The sequence below is a fragment of the Lampetra planeri genome, chromosome 39 (genome assembly GCF_965212315.1).
Source record: "Lampetra planeri chromosome 39, kcLamPlan1.2.h2, whole genome shotgun sequence".
NCBI lineage: Eukaryota > Metazoa > Chordata > Hyperoartia > Petromyzontiformes > Petromyzontidae > Lampetra > Lampetra planeri.
Window position 1 is genome coordinate 7,340,446 of NC_136145.1, and position 21,179 is coordinate 7,361,624.

General features: G+C 46.7%; 1 protein-coding gene across 1 annotated transcript; it reads left to right on the forward strand.

Moving 5' to 3' along the window:
- Nucleotides 1-1,621: 1,621 nt before the first annotated feature.
- On the forward strand, nucleotides 1,622-13,201 carry LOC144731566 (CTD small phosphatase-like protein 2-A). The gene is made up of 12 exons (XM_078612714.1): nucleotides 1,622-1,706; nucleotides 3,503-3,731; nucleotides 4,425-4,542; nucleotides 4,677-4,796; nucleotides 5,472-5,589; nucleotides 6,270-6,381; nucleotides 6,863-6,949; nucleotides 7,209-7,271; nucleotides 7,469-7,548; nucleotides 7,661-7,787; nucleotides 9,010-9,105; nucleotides 11,052-13,201. The coding sequence occupies exons 2-12, from the start codon at nucleotides 3,519-3,521 to the stop codon at nucleotides 11,115-11,117; spliced, it is 1,200 nt and encodes a 399-aa protein (XP_078468840.1). The 5' UTR covers nucleotides 1,622-1,706; nucleotides 3,503-3,518; the 3' UTR covers nucleotides 11,118-13,201.
- The last annotated feature ends 7,978 nt before the right edge of the window (nucleotides 13,202-21,179 follow it).

The window sequence follows — 21,179 nt, forward strand, 5'->3', positions numbered from 1 at the left end:
GAATGTGTCCTACAATGAGGCCACAGCACGTCCCATGCCATACATGCAACACTGCGCTTTATGTGATATCTTCTTCGTATGGCCGATGTTGATGGAGAGAAAGAACTGTAATATTATCTTGAGGTGGTTGAGCCAGATAATCACGTTGGGAGTAGCGGAGCGTATCGCTGAGATGTTGCCTCATTCATATTTGTGAATTGGGCATTGAATCGTTTTGTTGCACGCTCTGTTCTTGGTGACCACAGCCACAGCCACAAAATGGATAGTTTATTTATTTCCCATTTGTGCATCAAGTATCGGCATCTGCTGCTGCCATGGTTTGCGTGGATGCGGTTCAAGGTTGTCGTGGTCCAGAAGCTTCGTGGAAGATCGACGGCAGGGAGCTTCTGCGTGGGGTCTTTCACAAGATGTGACTTCTTGTGAACTCCAATCGGCTTTCCAAGCTTCATCATGAGCATTGAAGTTGCATCGTTGAGGGTTAAGCGCTTGGGTTGAAAAGGGCTTGCACGACTCCACACGGCAGTAAGGGATGTTCTTGAGATCCAGGTTGGAACGGGAGACATCATCACGATCCATGTGGGCAGATAGCCCCGTGGTTGTCCAGTTCACATTTCGTCATTTGTTTCCACTTTCCACTCTCTTGTGCCAATATGCTCAAATAATGGCCATGTCTTTCTCGCACCAATCTCTTAAGTCGTCGTTGTTCGGTCTTCCTCTCTTTCTGGTTCCTTCCATTTTTACAAACAACACACTTTTATTTTTTCTGTCTACGTGGCTTTACCGAAAGACCCAAAGAATATGAATTCTTGCAAGTCACAAAAGCTTTAAGTCAAGATTTAACACCCTTTTTAAATTTGACTGTGTCCTTCCCCCGCATCTCCGATTAGCACGGTTGGCTACGTACGGTGCGAAATAAGTTCATTGCCCGAAACGTCGTCTAATACACACACACATTTACTTTAAAGGTCACACGGGGTGTTCTTGACGAGGCGCGTGTTGCGAGTTGTTGTTGATTCTAGATTTGAAGCTTTCGTGACTGCAAGGATTCATACTTTTTGTTTTTTTCGGTAAAGTCACGTAGGTAAAAAATGTAATAAAAGAAATGAAAACAACTAAATAAAATCACGACGTTTCGGGCGCAACACAAGCGTCCGTCATCAGGTAGGAAAGCGTGGCCTACTGCTGATGCAGACTTGTTACACAACAACCGCCATTCGCCACTAAGTGGCGGTGACGTCACCACGACGCTTGTGCCAGGCCACGTGCACCTTGAGGCCACGTGAAGTGTCGAACGCCCGCTGGCAGGAGGTCACGGGGCAGACCCAGCAGGTGCCACGGGTCGACTGACTGAAATGACCGAGATGACTGGCTGATGCACCACCTGTGCCCCCTACTATGCCAACTTGCTGTGCTTTATCCACCCGGCGCTCCGCCCGTTGTTGTGAGCGTCGCCCCTCCGCCCTCCGTTGTTGCTGGAGAGCGACTTGCCTGTTGTTACGCAACCCCTACCACACGTGCGCGCGCCGCGTGACGTCACAGAGGCCCCCCCCCCCCACACTCCCACCTCCCCCCCGTGCGAATCAAAATAAACAATTACGTCATCGAACCCGGCGATTGCGTCATGTCACCACGAGCCGAGGCGAGTGGAGCAGCAGCAGCGGCAACGACGGGGAGCGGGAGGAGGAGAGGCCTAGACGGCGCGGACGGTACGTGAGTCGACCTCCTTCGCCTGCTACGGCTACTCCCACCCCGTCTCTCCCTTGCCGCCCCGTTCGCTCGGCTCCATCACCGTTGTCGTCGTCCCCGTCGCCTCGCGATGGCGACTCCCCCCCCCTCCCAACGACTGCCCGACTCGCGTCCGCCATTACCCGCGGCCTGCAGCCTCGGCCCCCGGGGTCCCCGCCTCTCCCCCTGGCCCCCCACAATCTCCCTCCTTGTCCCCCCGTGTACCCCAGTGGTCCTCGGGGTCGGTGTGTGTGGGGGATGGGGAGGGATTCCCTCGTGTGTAGAGCCCAGATCCGACGCAGGTCGGGCCCCGGGGGAATGGGTCGGGCCTTCAACGGCCCTCGGATAGTTCGCCAGCCCCGGGTCTGCGGGAGAGGCGGCCGCCGTACGCGGCCTCGGTCTGGGAACGGCTACGGCGTTTGCGGCGTGTGAGAATGCAATGTTGGTGCTAGCTCGTGTTTTAAAAGTGTTGTTTATCGTCACATAGTATGACATTTTTTTTTTTACTTAACATTGCTATGCGTTTATAATTAAACGGCTTGGATGGATTGGTTAGTGGATCACGAAGAGATTTATGCGAAACTCCACAATACAGTACCTGTTGGGGTTTAAATGTCAGACGGTGGAAGGCATTGCAATACAGTAAATTGGTCTTCAACCCATTTGCGGACATAGGTTGCTGGGGTTCGCCTTGTACAACTCTTCTGGAAAAACTATATTGATACTTGGTGAGGATTTTTGTTGAATACATGGCAGCATCACGGTGTGTTCGCTGCCATTGTTTTTGTTTACCCAGGAAAGCCTCAATGAGCCCCAATATTTATTTGTTCAATGTTTCTGCTAAGTTTTCCGCAGTGGGGGGCGACGTTTGCTTTGTGTCCCCAATTAAGTTATTTCGTATTTTTTTTAATTTGGAAATGTATACCGTGACGCAGGCACATTGGCCTCCTCTTTTAGAATGACGTCACTGGATCTTGAGCTTCCACTGTGAAGCAGGCGGCGCGTGTTTTCTGGTTCATGCACAACCGCAGTATTAACCAGGGCATCCGCCAGATTCAAACCGCTAACCCAGGGGTCGCCAACCTGCGGCTCTGAAGCCGCACGCGGTGGCTCTTTCAAGGACTGGCTTCGTGACGTTATTTAGCAAGGACCACCACCGACTCGTATTCACATGCATTTGCGGCTCTTTCAATTTTGAGTTTTTTTACCGAATAACAAAAAAATGTCTTGTTGTTTTGGTTGCCGACCCCTGCGCTAACCTGTGCAGCAAGTGCAAATGCGCTACTGCTTGGTCATGTCACCGACCCGTTTACTTCAATATTAGCCCCACAATATTTACAGGAACTTGTACTCCGAGGTCGCTGAGATCTTCGGTTAAGGCTTTTGCCAGTGCAGCTACCTAGCATTGTATCGTTTTGCCTTTTGCTTATAAGACAATCAGAATCGGTAGATATATTTCAGCTTGTCTTGAAAACTCGCCTCTTTAAACTGGCCTCTACCCCCTTGTTGTGGCCATTTTCCCAGGTTCTATTTATTTGCTGCTTTCCATACATGGCGCATTGGGATCTACATATGATATGCGCCTTACAGATATACATTATTTTCATAATGTGTGCTTAATAACTTTGGTGTATATTTTGCGTTATTAACGTCAGTTTGTATTCACTTATTGTCATCAGTGTGGGTTCACTGCCGTGTAGCATCTTTGTTAAGTATTAGCAGCCGGCGCGTATTCACTGCGATTCACACCCCGCGCGTGTTCTCCTGCCCTTTGCAGTCATGCAGTGCTGGAGATGAGGCTCCGGAACCGCATTCTCAGCCAGTCTGATGGCAAGCCCGGAGCGGATGCAGTCTCGGCCCCACGGGCGGCCGCTTCCAGGAAGAGGGGCGACGGCGCTGTCGCCGGGCAGCTTGCTTCCCTGGGACACTCGCCTGCGGCCAAACGGGCAACGGCTGGTCGCCAGGCACGACCGACGAGGAAAGCCGCGAGGGCAAGTCCCGTTAAGGTGCGTGAGCCCCCCCCCCCCCCCCAGCACTCGTCATCTTGGCTTATGCGCGTATGGTGGTACGCAAGTCATTGTGAGTTTCATTATGCGTGTGAGATTTATCTTCTTGGTTCTTTCGGTAAAGTCACGTAGAAGGAAAATAATAAAATAATAAAAATAAACATACTAAAATAATTCTCACGACGTTTCGGCCACAACGCAAGCAGCCGTCCTCAGGTGGAGAACAGGTCTGTCAAGTAGACAGTATGTTTTATTTTTATTATTTTATTATTTTCCTTCTACGTGACTTTACCGAAAGAACCAAGAAGATGAATCCCTGCAGTCACGAAAGCTTTAAATCGTGTGAGATTTAATCGGTTAAAATCGATCCCTGTGAAAAATGCGTCAAGTCGTATTTGACAGAAATGTCCCGAGACAGCAGATGTGACGAAAAATTATTGCGTCTTGAATTGTTTTGAATTGTGACAATTCATACATGTTGCACAGCTGAGGAGGTGACTCTTATGCCAATTCATGTCAGTGTAAATTTGGTTATAGAAAGGGTTTGTATGTGGTGAGTTATAATTGTCTTTTTAACATCTTAAAAGCACATGCTAACTTATGAGAGGTGATCTGGAATATCATGTGCATACTGTGTCGCATATTGTTTAGGCAGGTTCCCAGCCTCAAAATTCAACTCTTACCTCTTTGCAGGTGGAAGTGAAAACGAAATGGAAGAGAGAGGGCAGAGGCAAGAAAAATGCTCAAGAGGATTTGATCACTTCTGCGACCAGGTCATCTGTCACGAGGAGAAAATCCCAGCATAACGGAGGTCAGTTGTCAGTGGAGTGGGCACAATTCCTTGAGAGGCACTGCCAGTACATTCATACTAATGAAACCGTGACCAAATGTTCTTATTTTATTTTAGCAGCTTTCGGTAGTAATGGCGCTTGATGTAATTTTCAGATGTTGGCGGAGGAAATGAAATCAAACAAAATGGAAAGGAGTCCACAGATGCCGAGTCCCAACCAAGAACACACTTGTTGGGGACCATTTTCTCACCAGTTTTCCAATTCTTCACACACGGTACAACCTATGGGTAAATGTTGTCTAGTGTATATCAGGAATGTTTTTTTTGACGGGAAAAAGTTTAATCTTAATGATTTGTGCTAAACGACTCCAGATTTAACGCAAGATGTATCGACTGGATTTATCCAGCCATTTTGTCAGTAACAATGGTGCTCGATAGCATGTATTAAGTCGATCCAACATTAACAAATTATTTGTATGAAGTCGTGTTGCTATAAGAAAATTACCCTATGGAAAAATGACCAAATCAATACATGGTTTGCCCAAAATGTGGAAACACAAACAATCGCAGATAAAACTATTTGCAAATATAAAAATGTATTCTGCTGACAGCTACTGTATTGCTAATTAAATACTTTTGAGCAAAAACGCATTTTGGAAAGTGTTCCAGAATCCATGCGTAGATATGATTTGACTTTTTTTCTTTAAGAGGAAAAAAAAATCTGAATCTGTATTTATACCGGAGGAATGCGATGAGCTATAAAGCTCTTTTTCACAGATGTCCAGTAGAAAGTCTGAAGTCCGGCGCTACACTGTGGGCAGCACGTTTTATCAGTGGCACAGCGGCGTGAGGAGCGTTTGATTACACGTGGAGGTTTTCGGTCGGCAAGGCAAGGAGTTGCTCAGCGTTGGCGCGCGCGGTTGTGGACTTGGCGTGCGGCGCGGCTGCAGACGACGGCGAGACGGAAGATGAGGAGCCGGCCATGATGCCGCCCGAGAGCTCGTATCCAGAGCCGTCCGCCACGCCTGCCGAGACGTGCTACGACGAGGACTGGGAAGTGTTCGACCCGTACGTGGCGCGCTCCAACATCTCCATGCAGCACACGACGTGAAACAAAATGCTCAAATGAAATGCTCAAAACCGTTTTGCTTTTGATTGACTTGTACGTGTGTTGGCTTTTGGCGGCTCGTCATAAAAAGCCTATGGGGCCAGGCCCCGCCGGTGGAAAAAAAAGGAAATAATACTTAACGGCTCATTATAAAGATTGTAAACTGCATATTATTTAGCGTTCTACACTCAGTAAGTAGTTTCGCAAAGGCGGCTGCTTTTACCTGGATTTCCCACCCCCTAAAAATCTTCCGTGACCAACCAGTATATACCCACCCACCAGCTACCACTGGTGCTAGCCTATGACCTAATCACCCGTTATGCACCCGAACTCATCAAATCTCAGAAGCAAGGCGGCGTTGAGCCTGCATAGTACTTTGATGGGTGGCCAGCATACATAAAGCCCACTGAGCTATGAAGCTGCTGTGGGTCTACATTGTCAGCAGGGTTCAGTGCAATACTCTGCTCGATTGTCTATGCTCCGTTGCTTCACCAACCAGTACTGACCAGCATAGTGAAGTATGATGAAATAAAACCCCATGACCTGCAAAGTGTAAGGGAGGACCGAATTCGGCACCGGATTGACACGTATGCATTGATGAGAATACGGCCGGACGTGTATGTGTACATCATTTCACCAGATACGCCTTCATCAAGAACCTGCCTCCGCTGACTGAGGAGCAGCTGGCCCGAAAGCCGGCGCTCCCACTCAAGACGCGCAGCACCCCAGAGTACTCGCTCGTCCTCGACCTGGTCAGAGTGCGCTTGTGCTGAGCAGTTTATAGCACTTTCCATCTAAGTTTGAAATTGTTGATGCATTAGCTTTGTCGTCTGTCCATCTCTGTATAACCAGGGGTGGGGGGAGGGAGGCTTGCGATAGCTCTTGTAAAAGGTGAACCAGTAGAAATGTTAGTAAACAAGTCTGTTGCTATAAGGAACGCACCTCCATAGATGTCCAACCAAATAGATCAAAGGGTTGTCCAGAACTTGTGAATGGCACATCGATGACGCCGTTACATGCGGCATTGCAAGATTACCCTATTAACATGCGACGTCGGCTCGTGACGTAACACGACAAGCTTGTTTCTCGCCTGATCCCTTAAAGCGATGTGTCCTGCCCAAATCCACGTAACATTCTCAACAGTCGATGTGTCAATATGATGTCTCTCGGAAATAAGCGTGTGTACTCCTACTGCTGCTGCTCAAGCGTGCGTTTGTGCCCGTGTGATTACAGGATGAAACCCTGGTCCATTGCAGCCTCATTCATCTGGAGGATGCAGCACTCACGTTCCCTGTTCTCTTTCAGGATGTTAACTACCAGGTACGGCAACGCGCCTGCTTATGCCTTGAGGACTTGGCAACTCGATCACAGCAGACCACACCAAAGAATGCACCAACAGCTGTTCCTAACTTGCGCAATTAAATAAGGAGGTTAATTAGAAATCGCTGGCCGGTCAGCGGAACTGCCCAAAGTCATGATGAATTTCACGCACTTGAGAGGCTGAATGTCAGCCAATATTTTCTCGGTGTAATGTGAACCGAGGATCCGTGCTGACTTGCCGTGCCGTTGTCGCGTCCAGGTGTACGTTCGCCTGCGTCCATACTTCCGGGAGTTTTTGGAGAGGATGTCGAAACATTTTGAGGTGAGTTATTGTGCCACGGGAGCTGAATTGTGGTGACTTTAGGAATTGCATATGTTGTTGATATCGTAACAACTAGAACGATATTTAATTTTAACATTCAATATTCTATAGGAATTTGGGGAATGATGAAGAAAAACATCCATGTGAAATGGTGTTCACGTTATTATTTTTGTGTTATTTCATGTCATTTTTATCAGATCATTCTCTTCACTGCATCCAAAAAAGTGTATGCTGACAAACTGCTCAATATTTTGGATCCAGCCAAGAAACTAGTGAGGTGGGTACGATGAATCACCTGATTAAGCACACATCGAACGGTTGTAATGAAGGCCACTTGAACTTTACAACGTTTGTTGAATTTGTAAATTAATTTTTCGTTTTGAATGCAGGCACCGGCTATTCAGAGAGCACTGCGTGTGCGTACAAGGAAACTACATCAAGGACCTCAACATCCTTGGGCGCGACCTCTCAAAGACCATCATCATTGACAATTCTCCACAGGCATTTGCCTACCAGGTGGGACTAGCGTTGTATGGCACAGCTGCTATACGTAGACCTATTGGCTAATGTGTCGAGGGATTCACAAAAGACAAATGTGTTAAGGGTACATGATGCAGGTTAGATTAAATATGTGGCTGAAAATATATGGATTGCACAGCAGTCATCTAAGTTATTGCCCTTCAAATTTGATCATTTTGGTGTAAACCTATTCTAGATTTGAAGCTTTCGTGACTGCAAGGATTCATACGCTTAGGTTTTTCGGTAAAGTCACGTAGGAAAAAAAAAATATTAGAAGTAAAATAATAAAATGATTTATTATTTTATTTCTATTATTATTTCTTTTTTTTTACTTTTTACTTTACCTACGTGACTTTACCGAAAATCCTAAGAGTAAGTAAACCTATTCCCTTTGTTATTAAACGATTAGCCCATGGGCCACATTTAGCCGGCAAAGGCCCTTGGAGGGGCTCTCCAAGAGATATGGTTCACATAAAGAGATACAGATTAGTGAGATGAGGGAGCAATAGATATAAGATAGATGTAGACAAGTGATGTTGATTTAGTGAGATGAAAATGAGATAAATGAGAGCAATAATGGACCTGGAGACAAGAGGTACAGAAACTAGTGGTCACACCATTGGAACCTCCTTTGCCAGTAGCAAAATATGATAATTAGTTTACCCTTTTATCTGGCAAAAAAAAACTGACACCTTTTTTTTTACAAGGAGTCATGTTTGCATTGACCACAATACCTGCGGTCGGAATGCAAACAAAAAAAACACAACTCTGATAATGTATGCACTGTCCTTGAAATTGATTGGTCCACACCCGAGACAGCTTTTCTTAGAGCCTAGTCCCACATGGTCACATGTACAGATGTTATGATGTCACTATCCGAGTGCATGCCAATTTTATTGTGTGATCCACTTTAAAATAGAGATGAAGAATGCTGCCTTGAGGAATACAAGTGTATGGATAAAAGCAGTGGTGGAGGGGCAGCCAAACTTGTACATGCATTGGAAATTGACCAAAGGGGAAATTATTTCGGATTTGTCAATGGCTGGTCATAGATTGTTAGGAAGCCACTGGAGCTATTCTAGATTGAAAACTCATTTCTCTAGAACTACTTTTTGTGTTTAGTTTGTTGTCCTTCCCCACACACCTCCGATTAGCACGGTTGGCTACGTACGGTGCAAAAGAAGTTCTACATACGTGTGTGTGTGTGCCATCTCGACAGCTGTCCAATGGGATCCCCATTGAGAGCTGGTTCATGGATCGGGGCGACACGGAGCTGCTCAAACTCATCCCCTTCCTGGAGAGGCTGGTGCGCATGGTGAGTGCCAGCGAATGCCGTCGGATTCAGTTTCATTTATTTGGTATAGCCCTGTGAGCCATTCAGCTCTTGAATCGGGTGCAACAGCAACAAACAAAAAACAAAAATATGAACAAGAAAACATCTTCAAGTGACTATGTGCAAACAGAAAATCCAAGAAAAGACAGCAAAATATTGCAGAAAAAGCACCGTACACCAACGCTGTGTGCAAAAATCGCAGTGGGATGCAAGTCAAACAACAACAACCACAAGACAGCTTCGATTAAGGCCATCAGTCTAACTCCGTACTACAACAAACAAACATGGCCAAACCAAAAAACTTTTTGAAATCACTTAAATAAAGCCATAAATGCAATGTAGCAGTGATCATAAGAACTGTGACCGAATTTTCACAATAAACGTCATAAACAACATGTACTACCAAACTCTGCAGCCATAGCTGGCTGCATGAGTCACTCCACAACAGCAGGAGCATCAGTCGGACTATCAACATTTTTCAATGCACCTTTAAGATCTTCACACTAAATCAAAACACAAGATCATACTTTGCAGCGTTTGTGCCGATGGCATTATTTTCCAACGCGACCATTTCAAATGCCACCACTCGTGCTCCATTTCCTTTGCGTGGCTGTGCCTATCAGTGCCAGCAAGGTATACCCACCGATGAGCACGGTTGGATACGTACGGTGCGAAAGAAATTCTACGTACATACATCAGACCAACTGACCCCCATGACTTGTCCACTAAAGCGGTCAGAGTCCGGCTATGATGTCCTAAGAACCGCATGTTTGTTAGAAATTGCAACAAACTTTTGCTGTTTGGTGATGCAACCAGATTAATGCTACCCACACCCCCCCCAGGCTTACTGTGAATTTGGGCCAGATTTGTGTGGCCTGGTTTATAAGACGGTGCAGCTATAAAGGACAAACATGTTTCACACAGAGCCTGTGAGGCACGAGTTGCGATTGCACAACAGAGAGAGAGAGGGAATATGGGTAAAAGTGCATGGCGTGTACAGTCTTAAAAATGGTGATAATTTAGAAGAGTGAATGAGTAAAGTTGGGACATGCACAATTTACCCCCTCCCCTCAAAGTAATTAAATTGATAAATTTCGGTTTTGAAATTTTTATTCAATAATAATTTTTGCTGATTTGACCATCCTAGTTGCCATCATATTTTTATACAGTTTGTGCAGTTGCTTTGTTTTCTCTGCCGTAAATGTAAAGCGAGTGGTCACGTATTATTTACATGAGGTTAACATAAATAAAATATGTTCTGGCCCATGTATCAAAGTTCATGTATTAGGTATAGCCCTGTGAGCCAATCGGCTCTTGAATCGGGTGCAACCGCAACAAACAAAAAAACATGAACAAGAAAACATCTTAAAGTGACTATGTGCAAACAGAAAATCCAAGAAAAGACAGCAAAATATTGCAGAAAAATCACCGTACACCAACCCTGTGCAAATATTCCAGTGGGATGCAAGTCAAGCAACAACAACCATAAGACAACTTAGATTAAGGCCATCAGTCTAACTCTGTACTACAACAAACAAACATGGCCAAACCAAAAAACTTTTCGAAAATCACCAAAATAAAGCCATAAAAGCAATGAAACAGTGGTCATGGGAACTGTGACCGAATTTTCACAATAAACGATGGTAACAACATGTACTACCAAACTCTGCAGCCATAGCTGGCTGCATGAGTCACTCCACAATAGTAGGAGCATCAGTTGGAGTATCAACATTTTTCAATGCACCTTTAAGATCAGCACACTAAATCAAAACACAGATCATACTTTGCATACTTTGCATACTTTGCAGCGATCATCCGGAGCGAAACATTGTATTTTAGGCCAATAAATTGCAGTGGCAGCTAGGGGTGTACAACTCCACTAGAGAGTAAACTTGAGCTTGTCGTTGTGGTTGTTCTCGTGCCTCTAGGACGTTGATGTACGGCCGTACATTCGGGACAAGTTTCGTCTCCATGACCTCCTGCCACCAGACTGAGCCAACGATCGGGCAGCTACCGCACTCGGGAACCCAGTGTCCTCAGTGCCCCGAACCTTCACCAGACAAGCTGAGCGCTCGTAGCGTGCCACTTGAAACGGCGCTCGATGCAGAACACTTTTTTGGCACAGTTTGCACCTTCCTTGAGGTCCTGGTGGCTTCACATTTTTTCATGACAATGAAGAAACTGCACAGAGTTAAGATCGCCCACTCCTCTACGCCATTACGTGGAACACCGTGGTGGCGTAACAATGCTGTGCCCATTATCCCTACCAGTTGAGCCCACTCGACTGTTGTAAACTTGCAGACTTCAAAGTGTGGTAACACATGGCGGTGATCAAAAGTGTTGCTGCAAATGGTTGCTTTTATACGTACCTTTATCGATGCATATCTGCATTTTTTTACCGAGATGTTGAGCTAAAGGTTGTTAGAGGGCAAACGGTCTGACAAAAAACATGCAGGTTTGCCACAGAAGTCGAACAAGCAATTCTATTAACTGCATTAACCTGCTGATATATTTGATAACAATTTAAGCTGTTCTGTTTGGTTTCTCAGGAACCCTTTTTCAACAGTATAAACATGAAGCATGGTGGAACTTAAAATACTAATTATCAAAGGTTGCTTTTATTGTATTGTATGGTCTTTTACCAGATTAAGCTGTGTTCTTTGTACAAATTGACTTGGATTTACACTAACCGGACAGAAGGGCACCACACTCAACCACTCGCCTAAACCAGTTGCATGTTGCTCTCTTTGTAGGTGCAGGCACTGTCGTCAAGTACTATAGTACTGCTTAAAGTTTTTGCTAAGATTTGTATTGTGATAAACCTCTATTTTTTTCACTTTTGTAAAGAAAACGCGTGCTTTTTACAAACACTGATGGGAAAAATGGTCACGTGTGCAAAATGTATCACACTACACACAGTGGCAATCTCGTGGTAGCACATTCACAAACACCTGATTGGGCTGAGTCTTGCATTTCATTAGTATGGTTTTGTTGTAATTTGGTATAGAGTATGCTTAACACCAACATCGTTTTATGGAAATTAAAGTGTTAAAGACCAGAAACGTTATTCTCATTCTAATTATTCTGGTGCATTGCCTGATTGTATTGGAAGGTTGACTATAAATTGCTCTCGTTCCGCACAAGCCCTTTCCAGCTTTGACTGCCAGGTTAGGGTTCATCCAAGTATCCACTTGTGTTGCACCTTCTACAATAAGTATACTGTACATTTCTCTTTTTAAAGTTGAATTGAATGACAATCTAGATATTAACCAGGGTGTTTTGTTTGTGTTTCAATGTTTCATGTGGTAGCATTGACATGAAAGGAACGGCATGCAGGTGGCATGCTCATGCAAACATTGTCGCCAGTATTTTCTGTGTGCGTGCAACGGGACTTCGTGTGTTTCTGGGTTTTTTCTGTGACTTCTTTGCTGCAGTTTGGACGCTAAAATGCTGCCACGAGTAACAAGTTAACACTGCAGCTTCTTATTCATGCAACTTCCTACTTTTTAATTGCTATATATAACAGAGATTTCAAAACAGATATTTTATTTTACTATATCCTTGACAATGTTTTATTACACCACTGCGTGTGGACAGTAACTTTTGCAGACGTTTTGCAGTTCTTTGCATAGCATAATTACTGTAAACTTGTAATTATCCTGGAATGTAAATCTGCCGTTTAAAGTGTTGCCTGTGATGACTTCTATTTAATTCACAGTTGCTATTTGTGTTTTATTTCCCTTACAGATCTTTGGAATTCTTGTTTGTGGGAATTATACAGAATTCAGTGAATGATATATACCAGATACACAGTACCATAGTGCGTTTCATGAGAAGTCTTGCATTTTAAATGTTAGGGGTTTTTAAGGACAAGTTTGGGAAAGTAATAAAATTTCACGAGAAAGTGGAGGTCGTGGTCCTGGTCCCCAAGGGCTGTTGGGATTGCGTGCCCATTGAAATGTAATAGCGGTTGACCTTTTGTACATGTTAGTGATGTAACTGCGTTTTGAAAGATCGTTTGTATTTTAATTTATACGATTTGTCATGCGCATTGTGTCAAATAAAAAAATGTAAGCAATGTCCTGGTTGACGGGCTGTAGGCAGATGCTATCATAACACCCATATATATATTTTTTTTTATTCGAGGGCATTATGAACACTTGGAAGACTGGCTCGGCACAAATTTCAACTTTGACCACTTTTTCAAAAAGAACAAATCTGCAGTTTATTGGCAGCTGTTCAGATATTTGGTGAATTTATTGGACAATTACAAACCACATGATAAAACGCCACTTAATCGTCCATCCAGCATTGACCAAGGGTAATGAGTGAGTGAGGGTCTTGGTGGTCGTGGGGGTAAGGACATCTTTATTGCAGGAGGTGTTGCACAGATAGAGGTACCGAAGTCCTGCAGAGTTGAGCCATGTTGGGGGGGGGGAGTAAAGATGAACTCACAACTTCACGGTGTCCTATACTTCTTGGTTCTTTTGGTAAAGTCACGTAGAAGGGAAATAAAATAATAAAAAATAAAACATAATAAAAATAATTCTCACGACGTTTCGGCCACAACGCAAGCAGCCGTCCTCAGGTGAAGACCAGGTATGTCGGGGAGACAGCGTCTGAATCTTCACCTGAGGACGGCTGCTTGCGTTGTGGCCGAAACGTGAGAATTATTTTATTGTTAGATTTTTTATTATTTCCCTTCTCCGTGACTTTACCGAAAGAACCAAGAAGATGAATCCCTGCAATCGCGAAAGCTTTAAATCGAGGTGTCCTATACTCTTTGACAGTGTAAGGTTAGAGTTTAGGAGGTGCACGCTGGAACTGGAGTCGTTCTAAAGTTAATTTGCTAATTGTCAACATTGCTCAAGTAAAGAGGAGAGACCTGAGGTCGAGATGAGATATCCGACGTTTTCGTTTTGCTAAGCTGGATGGTTGGGTGTGAGATAAAGGGATATTTTATTTATATAAGAGTTAAAACGTGAGTTTATGGTGGATAATATAATGTAAATTTATTGACGAACCGCAATCACCCGCACACTTGTGAAGCTAACGCACAGAGTTAGTCATAGTAGCTATAGAGTTGTCAGGGTGTGTGCCAGGTGTCGGTGTGCAGGCTGGTCGTGAATGAGAAGCTACATTCAGAGTTTTAAGCTGACATGTATGAATGAGGAGGGCGGTGGTGGTGGTCTGTGTGTGAGAAAGTCGTAATTCTATTCTTGGTTCTGTCGGTAAAGTCACGTAGAAGGGAAATAAAATAATAAAAATAAAACAATTAAATTCTCACGACGTTTCGATTGCAACACAAGCAATCATCATCAGGTGCGAAACCCACAGCAAAAAAATTGTGGTTTTCACACATGATGATGATTGCTTGTGTTGCAATCGAAACGTCGTGAGAATGTTATTGTTTTATTTTTATTATTTCCCTTCTACGTGACTTTACCGAAAGAACCAAGAATATGAATCCCTGCAGTCACGAAAGCTTTAAATCGAAAAGTCCTAATCGTAAGGTGTGGTAAGGAGTCAAGTCGGATTATTTTGTTATGGTGATGCCATTGTAGTAACGGGCAGCGGATTGTAATAGCGGTAGATATGGTGGCTTAGTAAAACATTTTATTTCGGAAAATGACTGGGTATATCAGGATCAAAATGATAAAATGAGGCCAACAAGGGCACAATGAAGTAGTGGTAATTTTTATTCAAAAATCAATATACAAAAGTGCCTGCCTCTAAGGATGTTTTCAGTGAAAATCAGTGTACCGCCTATGACATGCGGATCCGAAACGTGGACAACTGATACACAAGAGACCACGAACATGTCGAAAAGTGTGCACACAAGCGTGGAGAAGACACTTGCGATTACACAGGTAGAACGGAACCACGTGGGTTAGTAGCATATTGGAGACACGTGGGCAGAAGAGCATGCGGATGCAATGGATCATGACCGACGAATGAGACCGGTGATCTTTTGTATGGTCGATGTAGATGCAGAGAAACGACAGCAATTTCACATTCAGGTGGTCGCCTTCGTGATGAACGTTACTTGCATCGAAGAAAGTGGCCACTGGTGTTTAGGGCTGAACGGTTTGTGGAAAATTATCGAATTGCGATTTGATTTGTGATTTAAAAATTTTTTAAAGTCAAGCTTCGGTTCAATATTCACTGTAATAGATTTAACATGTGATGGAGCATTGTCACATGATACCAGCAAAATATGAGCTGCCCTATATATTCTAATATATATGAATTGCTTCCAACATGTATTTATTTCAAAACATTTTAATTGAAATAAAACAATCAAACATAGAACAATTGTGAAATTAAATAAATAAAGTTATAATAATAAAAAAGCAAACAATTCCAATAAGAAAGTACATAATACGCTGTATGACTTTTCAAATCGCAAAAAATCACATTGTTTCAAATTGCGATTTCGATTTGAAATCGATTAATCATTCAGCCCGACTGGTGCCTTCAAGGGATCTCGCTTCCGTCTCGAGTGTTGCTGTTTCTGCTTCAGCGTTTGTAGTGAAAGTGGAAACACAGCGGCGGCTTTGTGATAACCGCGTGCCGACCCACAACAACCGCGTGCCACACACCACGCCCTGGGTACACAACGCGGGGAGGAGGCCCCGCGGCCATCTTGCGTAGGGACACCCCCCCCCCCGAAACCCCCCCTCCCCCCACCGACCCCCCCCTCCCCCCACCGAGACACCCCCCCCAGCCTGAGGCCCCCCCCCTCTCGAGACCCCCTCCCCCCCACCACCGAAACACCCCCCCGAGAACCCCCCCTCTCGAGACCCCCTCCCCCCACCGATCCCCCCCCCCACCACCGAGACACCCTCCCCCGAGACCCTCCCCCCCACTGAGAACCCCCCCCCCACCGAGAAACCCCCCCCCCGAGCCCCCCCCCCTCCGGGACCCCCCCTGAGACCCCCCCGAGACACTCCCCCTCCACCGAGACACCCCCCCTCGCCCGAGGCCCCCCCTCCCCGCCGGGACCCCCCCTCCCCTCACCAGTGTACCGAATTACAGCGCGACGTCATAGCCACACGATGACGTCCACAACGCGCGATGACGTCACCGATACGCGATGACGTCACGCGCGTGCAGAACTGGCGTTGTCACAGTCCGTGTTAATCGTGCAGAAGGAATCCGATGAGCTATGAAGCTCTTTTGTCACAGGTGTGCCAGTAAGGGGGTCACAACGTTAAAACAAGAAGCAATGCAAAAACACAATGGGAGTGCAAAGTACTGTATAGGAAAGCTAAATTAAATCACTTAAAATAAATATTCACAAATTTTTAAAAAACGTGTTTTTGTATCTTCCCAGCTCAGGGCGCGCACTGAGATCTTCGCTTCAGAAGCGACCCGGTCAACGAGGCCGCGTTGGCCTCCACGCTTCGCGTCTTTCCAGGCGCCCACCGTGGTGGTGGTGGTTGTTGTTGGTGGTGGGGGCAGACAACAACAACGAATGCGTGCGTCACAACCGGGCCACGAGGGCCCTGTACGTGGGTTCGACCCCGAACCCTGACGACGTCTGGCTGCTTGCGATTATCTCTCTCTCTCTCCCCGTGGTCGCTCGGATATATTTGTTTCTTCCGGGTCCTCCGAGTTTCCCCTCCACGTTGAGATCAACATGCATTGAGATGATTTTGCTGCCGTACATTTCTGCATGATAAGCCACTTTTTTAATCATTTGTGGCCAGATTCTGGAAAAAATGCCTGTAGGCTTTGGCTCGTGGTTATGGGGATGGTTTAGTTGTATTCGTACGGCTTTTGGGTGGTTTGCCTTTTCTGTACTCTGGACTCCCATCGTGTTTTTTGTATTCAGTAAGTTTTTTTTGTTAAATGTGTCGTTAAACCCGCCACAGCCAATTAGTATAGTTTTGTCGCGTAAACAAAACGTGACAATTCGTTTGTGAGCCATGCGGCTCTTAAGTCGGGTGCAACCGCAACAAACAAAATATGAACACAAAATGAGCACACCGATGTGCTGTACTAGTGACGAATTGGCACATTCTCTTTACGTGACAACCCTTACGAGTTGGCCGTGTCGGGTGGTGGCGGGTTTAACGACACAATCACACGATATAACCCAAAAAAAGTATTATGGATATTGGTCGCGAAAGCCCACGTGTTTTTATATAGTTTTTTTGTAACGTTCTTATTTCCCCCCCCCCCCCCCGACATCTGTGATAAAGAGCTTCACGGCTCATCGGATTCCTCCTCCACTCCCATCACTCCCGTCGATGCTTCTCATTCTGCGCCCACGCTGGACGCACGTGACAGAGCGAGGGGACCTTGCCGGCTAGGCGAGCAATCCCATTGGCTCCGCTCGCTAGGCGCGTCACATGACGTGGGCGCGCGACCCCCCGCCCCCACCACTATCCCCCCCCCCCACCATTGGTCCGTTTCCGGCCACAAACCGACCAATCGCGTCCGTCGACACAAAACGCAGCGCGCCGAACCGCTCTGGGAAATACAAACAGCCCCGCGCGGTGGGTTGGAGAGGGATGTGGGCCGCGAGTCTACATTTCGTAGACCGCACCGGGGGACGTTCGCTCGTCTCCCATTGGTCAAAGCGTGGCTGTTCGCCCCTCCCCCCGACGCGGGGCTCTCGACCAATGGGGATGGGGGGAGCGCGGCGCGCATGCGCTGTAGGCAACGTGAACGCAGCGGCGGGGCCCGCACGCCTCGGGCAGCGGGGGAACTGCGACTCGAGCGAGGGGGACCGCAGGGGATCTGGGGCTCAGGTAAGGGGGACCCTAGTAACCCCAGGTTAAAGGGGTGCCCACGGGTGAACGGGAACCCCCAAGTAATGATGGGAGACCAGAGGGGATCTGGTGGGACCTGCGACCTAGGCAGGTTAAAGCGGCTGAGTGAAGGGGGCCTGGTTTTCAGGTTAAAGGAGCCCGGGATAAAGGGGGCCCTGGTATAGGGGACCCGGGTTAGGGGTTCCGAGGGAACTTGGGATCGAGGTAAAGGGGACCTGGGAGCCTGGTTAAAGAGGGCACGGGGGAAGAAGAGCCGTGAAAAGTGGACCTGGGACCCAGGTGGAATGGGTGACCCCGGAATAGATGACCAGGGCAGAGTCGAGCGAAGGGACGTGAGAGCCAGGAAAAGGGGTCCCGGGAACCCTGGCAAGGGGGCGAGAGGAGGGGACCGGGGCCTAGGGACCCAGGCGAAAGGGAAACCCCCGTCGAGGGGGCCGAGGGGACCATGGCCTCAAGGGGGTCAAAGGGGCTCCTGAACCCAGGTACATGCCACCCCGGGGAAGAAGGAGAGAGTGGATTTGGAACTCGTGTGAAGGGGATAGAGGGAACCTAGACAAAGGATAGCGAGGTGGGCGAGTCTAAGGGGACCCAGGCTAAAGGGGACCCGAGCTAAGGGGGACCCGAGCTAAGGGGGACCCGAGCTAAGGGGGGGCCTGGGTGGGAGCCGACTCTGGCGAAGTGAGGGGGCCCCTCCTCCCCCCCCCGGGAAGAGGGGCCCCCCTCAACGCCTCTTGACAGTCACACATCGTCAGCCTGAGTCATCATCACTGGCGGCGTCATCGAAGGCCGGGGCCTGGGCATGTGTGTGAGGCTTCGTTTAGGTGTTGGTTATTTTCAATTCTGTGTGGAAGTCTCCAGGTTGATGCTGCTGCTGCTGCTGTTGATGTGTTTTTTTGTTACCACTGCAGAAGGCGAGGCGTGCTGCTGTTGACGTCACACGCGGTGAGCGAGTCGAAACGTCGCTGTCCTCACGGGGTTACTGACCTGCTGACCTATCACGCGATGAATACGTGAATCTTCCTAGAATGTACTGACTGACGCAATTGTATGATGAAAATTAATGAACCCCATCTCTGGCCCTGCTTGGCACGGAGCCAGTTTGAGATGTTTTGTTGGACCAGAGTTAAATGATTTCGTTTTAGTTCGTCTCGGAATGGCCAGTGGGAAAACCGCCTGCACCGCCAGGAGACCACGCTGGCACGACTGTTGATGTGCCATTCGGAAAGTGATACGAGTGGGTTGGGGGTCTGAATTTTAAGTCTGGGTAGGGGTGGGTCCAGGTTTGGTTTGAAATCTGGGCCGGGGTTGGCATCGGGGTTGAGGTTACGGCTGGTGCAGTGATTGGGGTCTGGTTTGGGGCAGGGGACTAGGTTGAAGGGTGCGTTAGGGTTGATCTCTCGGTTGATATTGAGGGCTGGTCTATGGCCAGGTTTAGAATTGGAGGTTGAGTCTGGATTGGGCTGGATTGAGATTGAGGTCTGGGTCTGAGATGGGGTCTGAATTTTTGTCCATGTTACGGTTGTCGTATGAGTTGTTGCCTAGGTTGGATTTGGATCTGGTTTGTAATGTAGATCTGGGCTGGCATTTGCACATTGTTCTGCTTCAAATCCCAGGGCTCCCTAAGCACAAAGCGACCCTGGCAACGCAAGTGTGTCGAGGCATGCAGGTTTCTGTTGTTGCGCAGAGCTCCCATGTATTCTCCATTCCTCATCCTCCGCAGTGGATTTGGGGTTTTGTCTGTCCGAGCGGTTTCCCTTAACTCGAGACCAGGCCCATGCCTACTGCTGCTGTTGATGAGGGGGATTTGTCTTGGGCGTTTTGGGTTTATGTATCAAAGCTGTGATTTGTCCACTGTCCCGAGCCCTTATCAGGTCCATATTTGAATGCCAGGACAATATGTTATAGTCTCAGATTAAGTCACTTGGAATCCAAGCCCCTGGTAGTGAAGTATCACAGAAAGGTCAGTGGAACCTGATCGCATGGTGATATCCTCACAACTTAACCATTGGCCTATTCGCCTATGACCGACCTCTTAAGCCTACCAAGCCTAACCTATAACTAACTATAACAAGATTCTCCCAACCATTAAAACCTAGCATTTACCCCAACCAACTAACTATAAAAACCTAACCCTTACCCTGAACAAGGCTAACCTTTACTCTAACCCTAACTCAAAAATGCTAGGCCTTACCGTAACCACCTGACCCTAATAAGATAGTCCTTACGTTAGCCCTATCCTTTAACCCTCACACGCTAAGCTCTTTTTCACATTTTACCATAATCAAAAAAAATATAACCTTTAAATAATATCCTAACGTCTAACCTCACCCCTAATCCTTGCAGGCCTTAGTTTTCTCTGACCCAGAACTCTCGCAAGTTAATCGCTTACCCCTGGCAATAAAACCCTGAAAAGAGCAATCTGTAATTTAATTTTAACCCACGCAGTAAGGTCGTGGGCCAGCTTTGTTGACCTGCAATGGGATCTCGCTGTGCTTGGCCCGTTGGTGTGAAATTTGATTCCAACCCCGATGCTGGACTCATTAATTTGTGCAATTTGATTCCGCGGGATTGCCGTGTGCATGATGTCACTCGGAGTGTGCGGGGTGGTGGCGGTACGCGAAGCACGGGGCAGCAGAATGGATGGGGCCTGCCCCTACGCTGCTGAGCAGGAGTTGCAGATAGAAGACTCGGCGAGCGTTACGCGCCTCGTGGATATATTGACGCCAGCAAATGCACTCGCAGGGAGGCATGCCAAGTCCCAGGAAAGTGATTGTGTAGGGCCCTCTCCTTGCTGTGCCGTACCCTTGGTTTGTCTGCGCGAGCCTTCCTTATCCTGTACATGGAACCCTAAGAAGCTAAGGTTTCAAACCGTTGATTTTCAATTAGCATGTACCACTGCATTGCGTTGGTGAAAATATATTTTGAGCTCGTGACACATCATATCTTGTGTGAGAATCGATTATTCAAGATTTTTACTTGTCCTTCCCCAGGACCTCCAATTAGCACAGTTGGCTGCGTACTACGGTACGAAAGAAGTTCAACATACATGCAATATGTGTATTTTATTGCGGACGATTTTCTAATTGTGCGAACAAAACTGTACAATAAGACATTAAAAAAGAGAAGCTGTGCAAACGAGACCGTGGAAACAAGATGTGAAATCGTTGATTGTTGCAGCTAATCACGACCCCAAACTATGAAAATGAATCGATTCGCTGTGGGGTGAGAATCATTACATCGATAATTACGAAATAATTTAGTATTATTCAAAACCGT

Excerpts from the sequence above, each read along its gene's own strand:
- LOC144731566 (XM_078612714.1), top strand. The coding sequence starts at position 3,519 with ATGAGGCTCCGGAACCGCATTCTCAGCCAGTCTGATGGCAAGCCCGGA. Across the intron at positions 5,590-6,269 it reads GACTGGGAAGTGTTCGACCC|ATACGCCTTCATCAAGAACC; the intron begins GTACGTGGCGCG and ends TCATTTCACCAG. Across the intron at positions 6,382-6,862 it reads ACTCGCTCGTCCTCGACCTG|GATGAAACCCTGGTCCATTG; the intron begins GTCAGAGTGCGC and ends GTGTGATTACAG.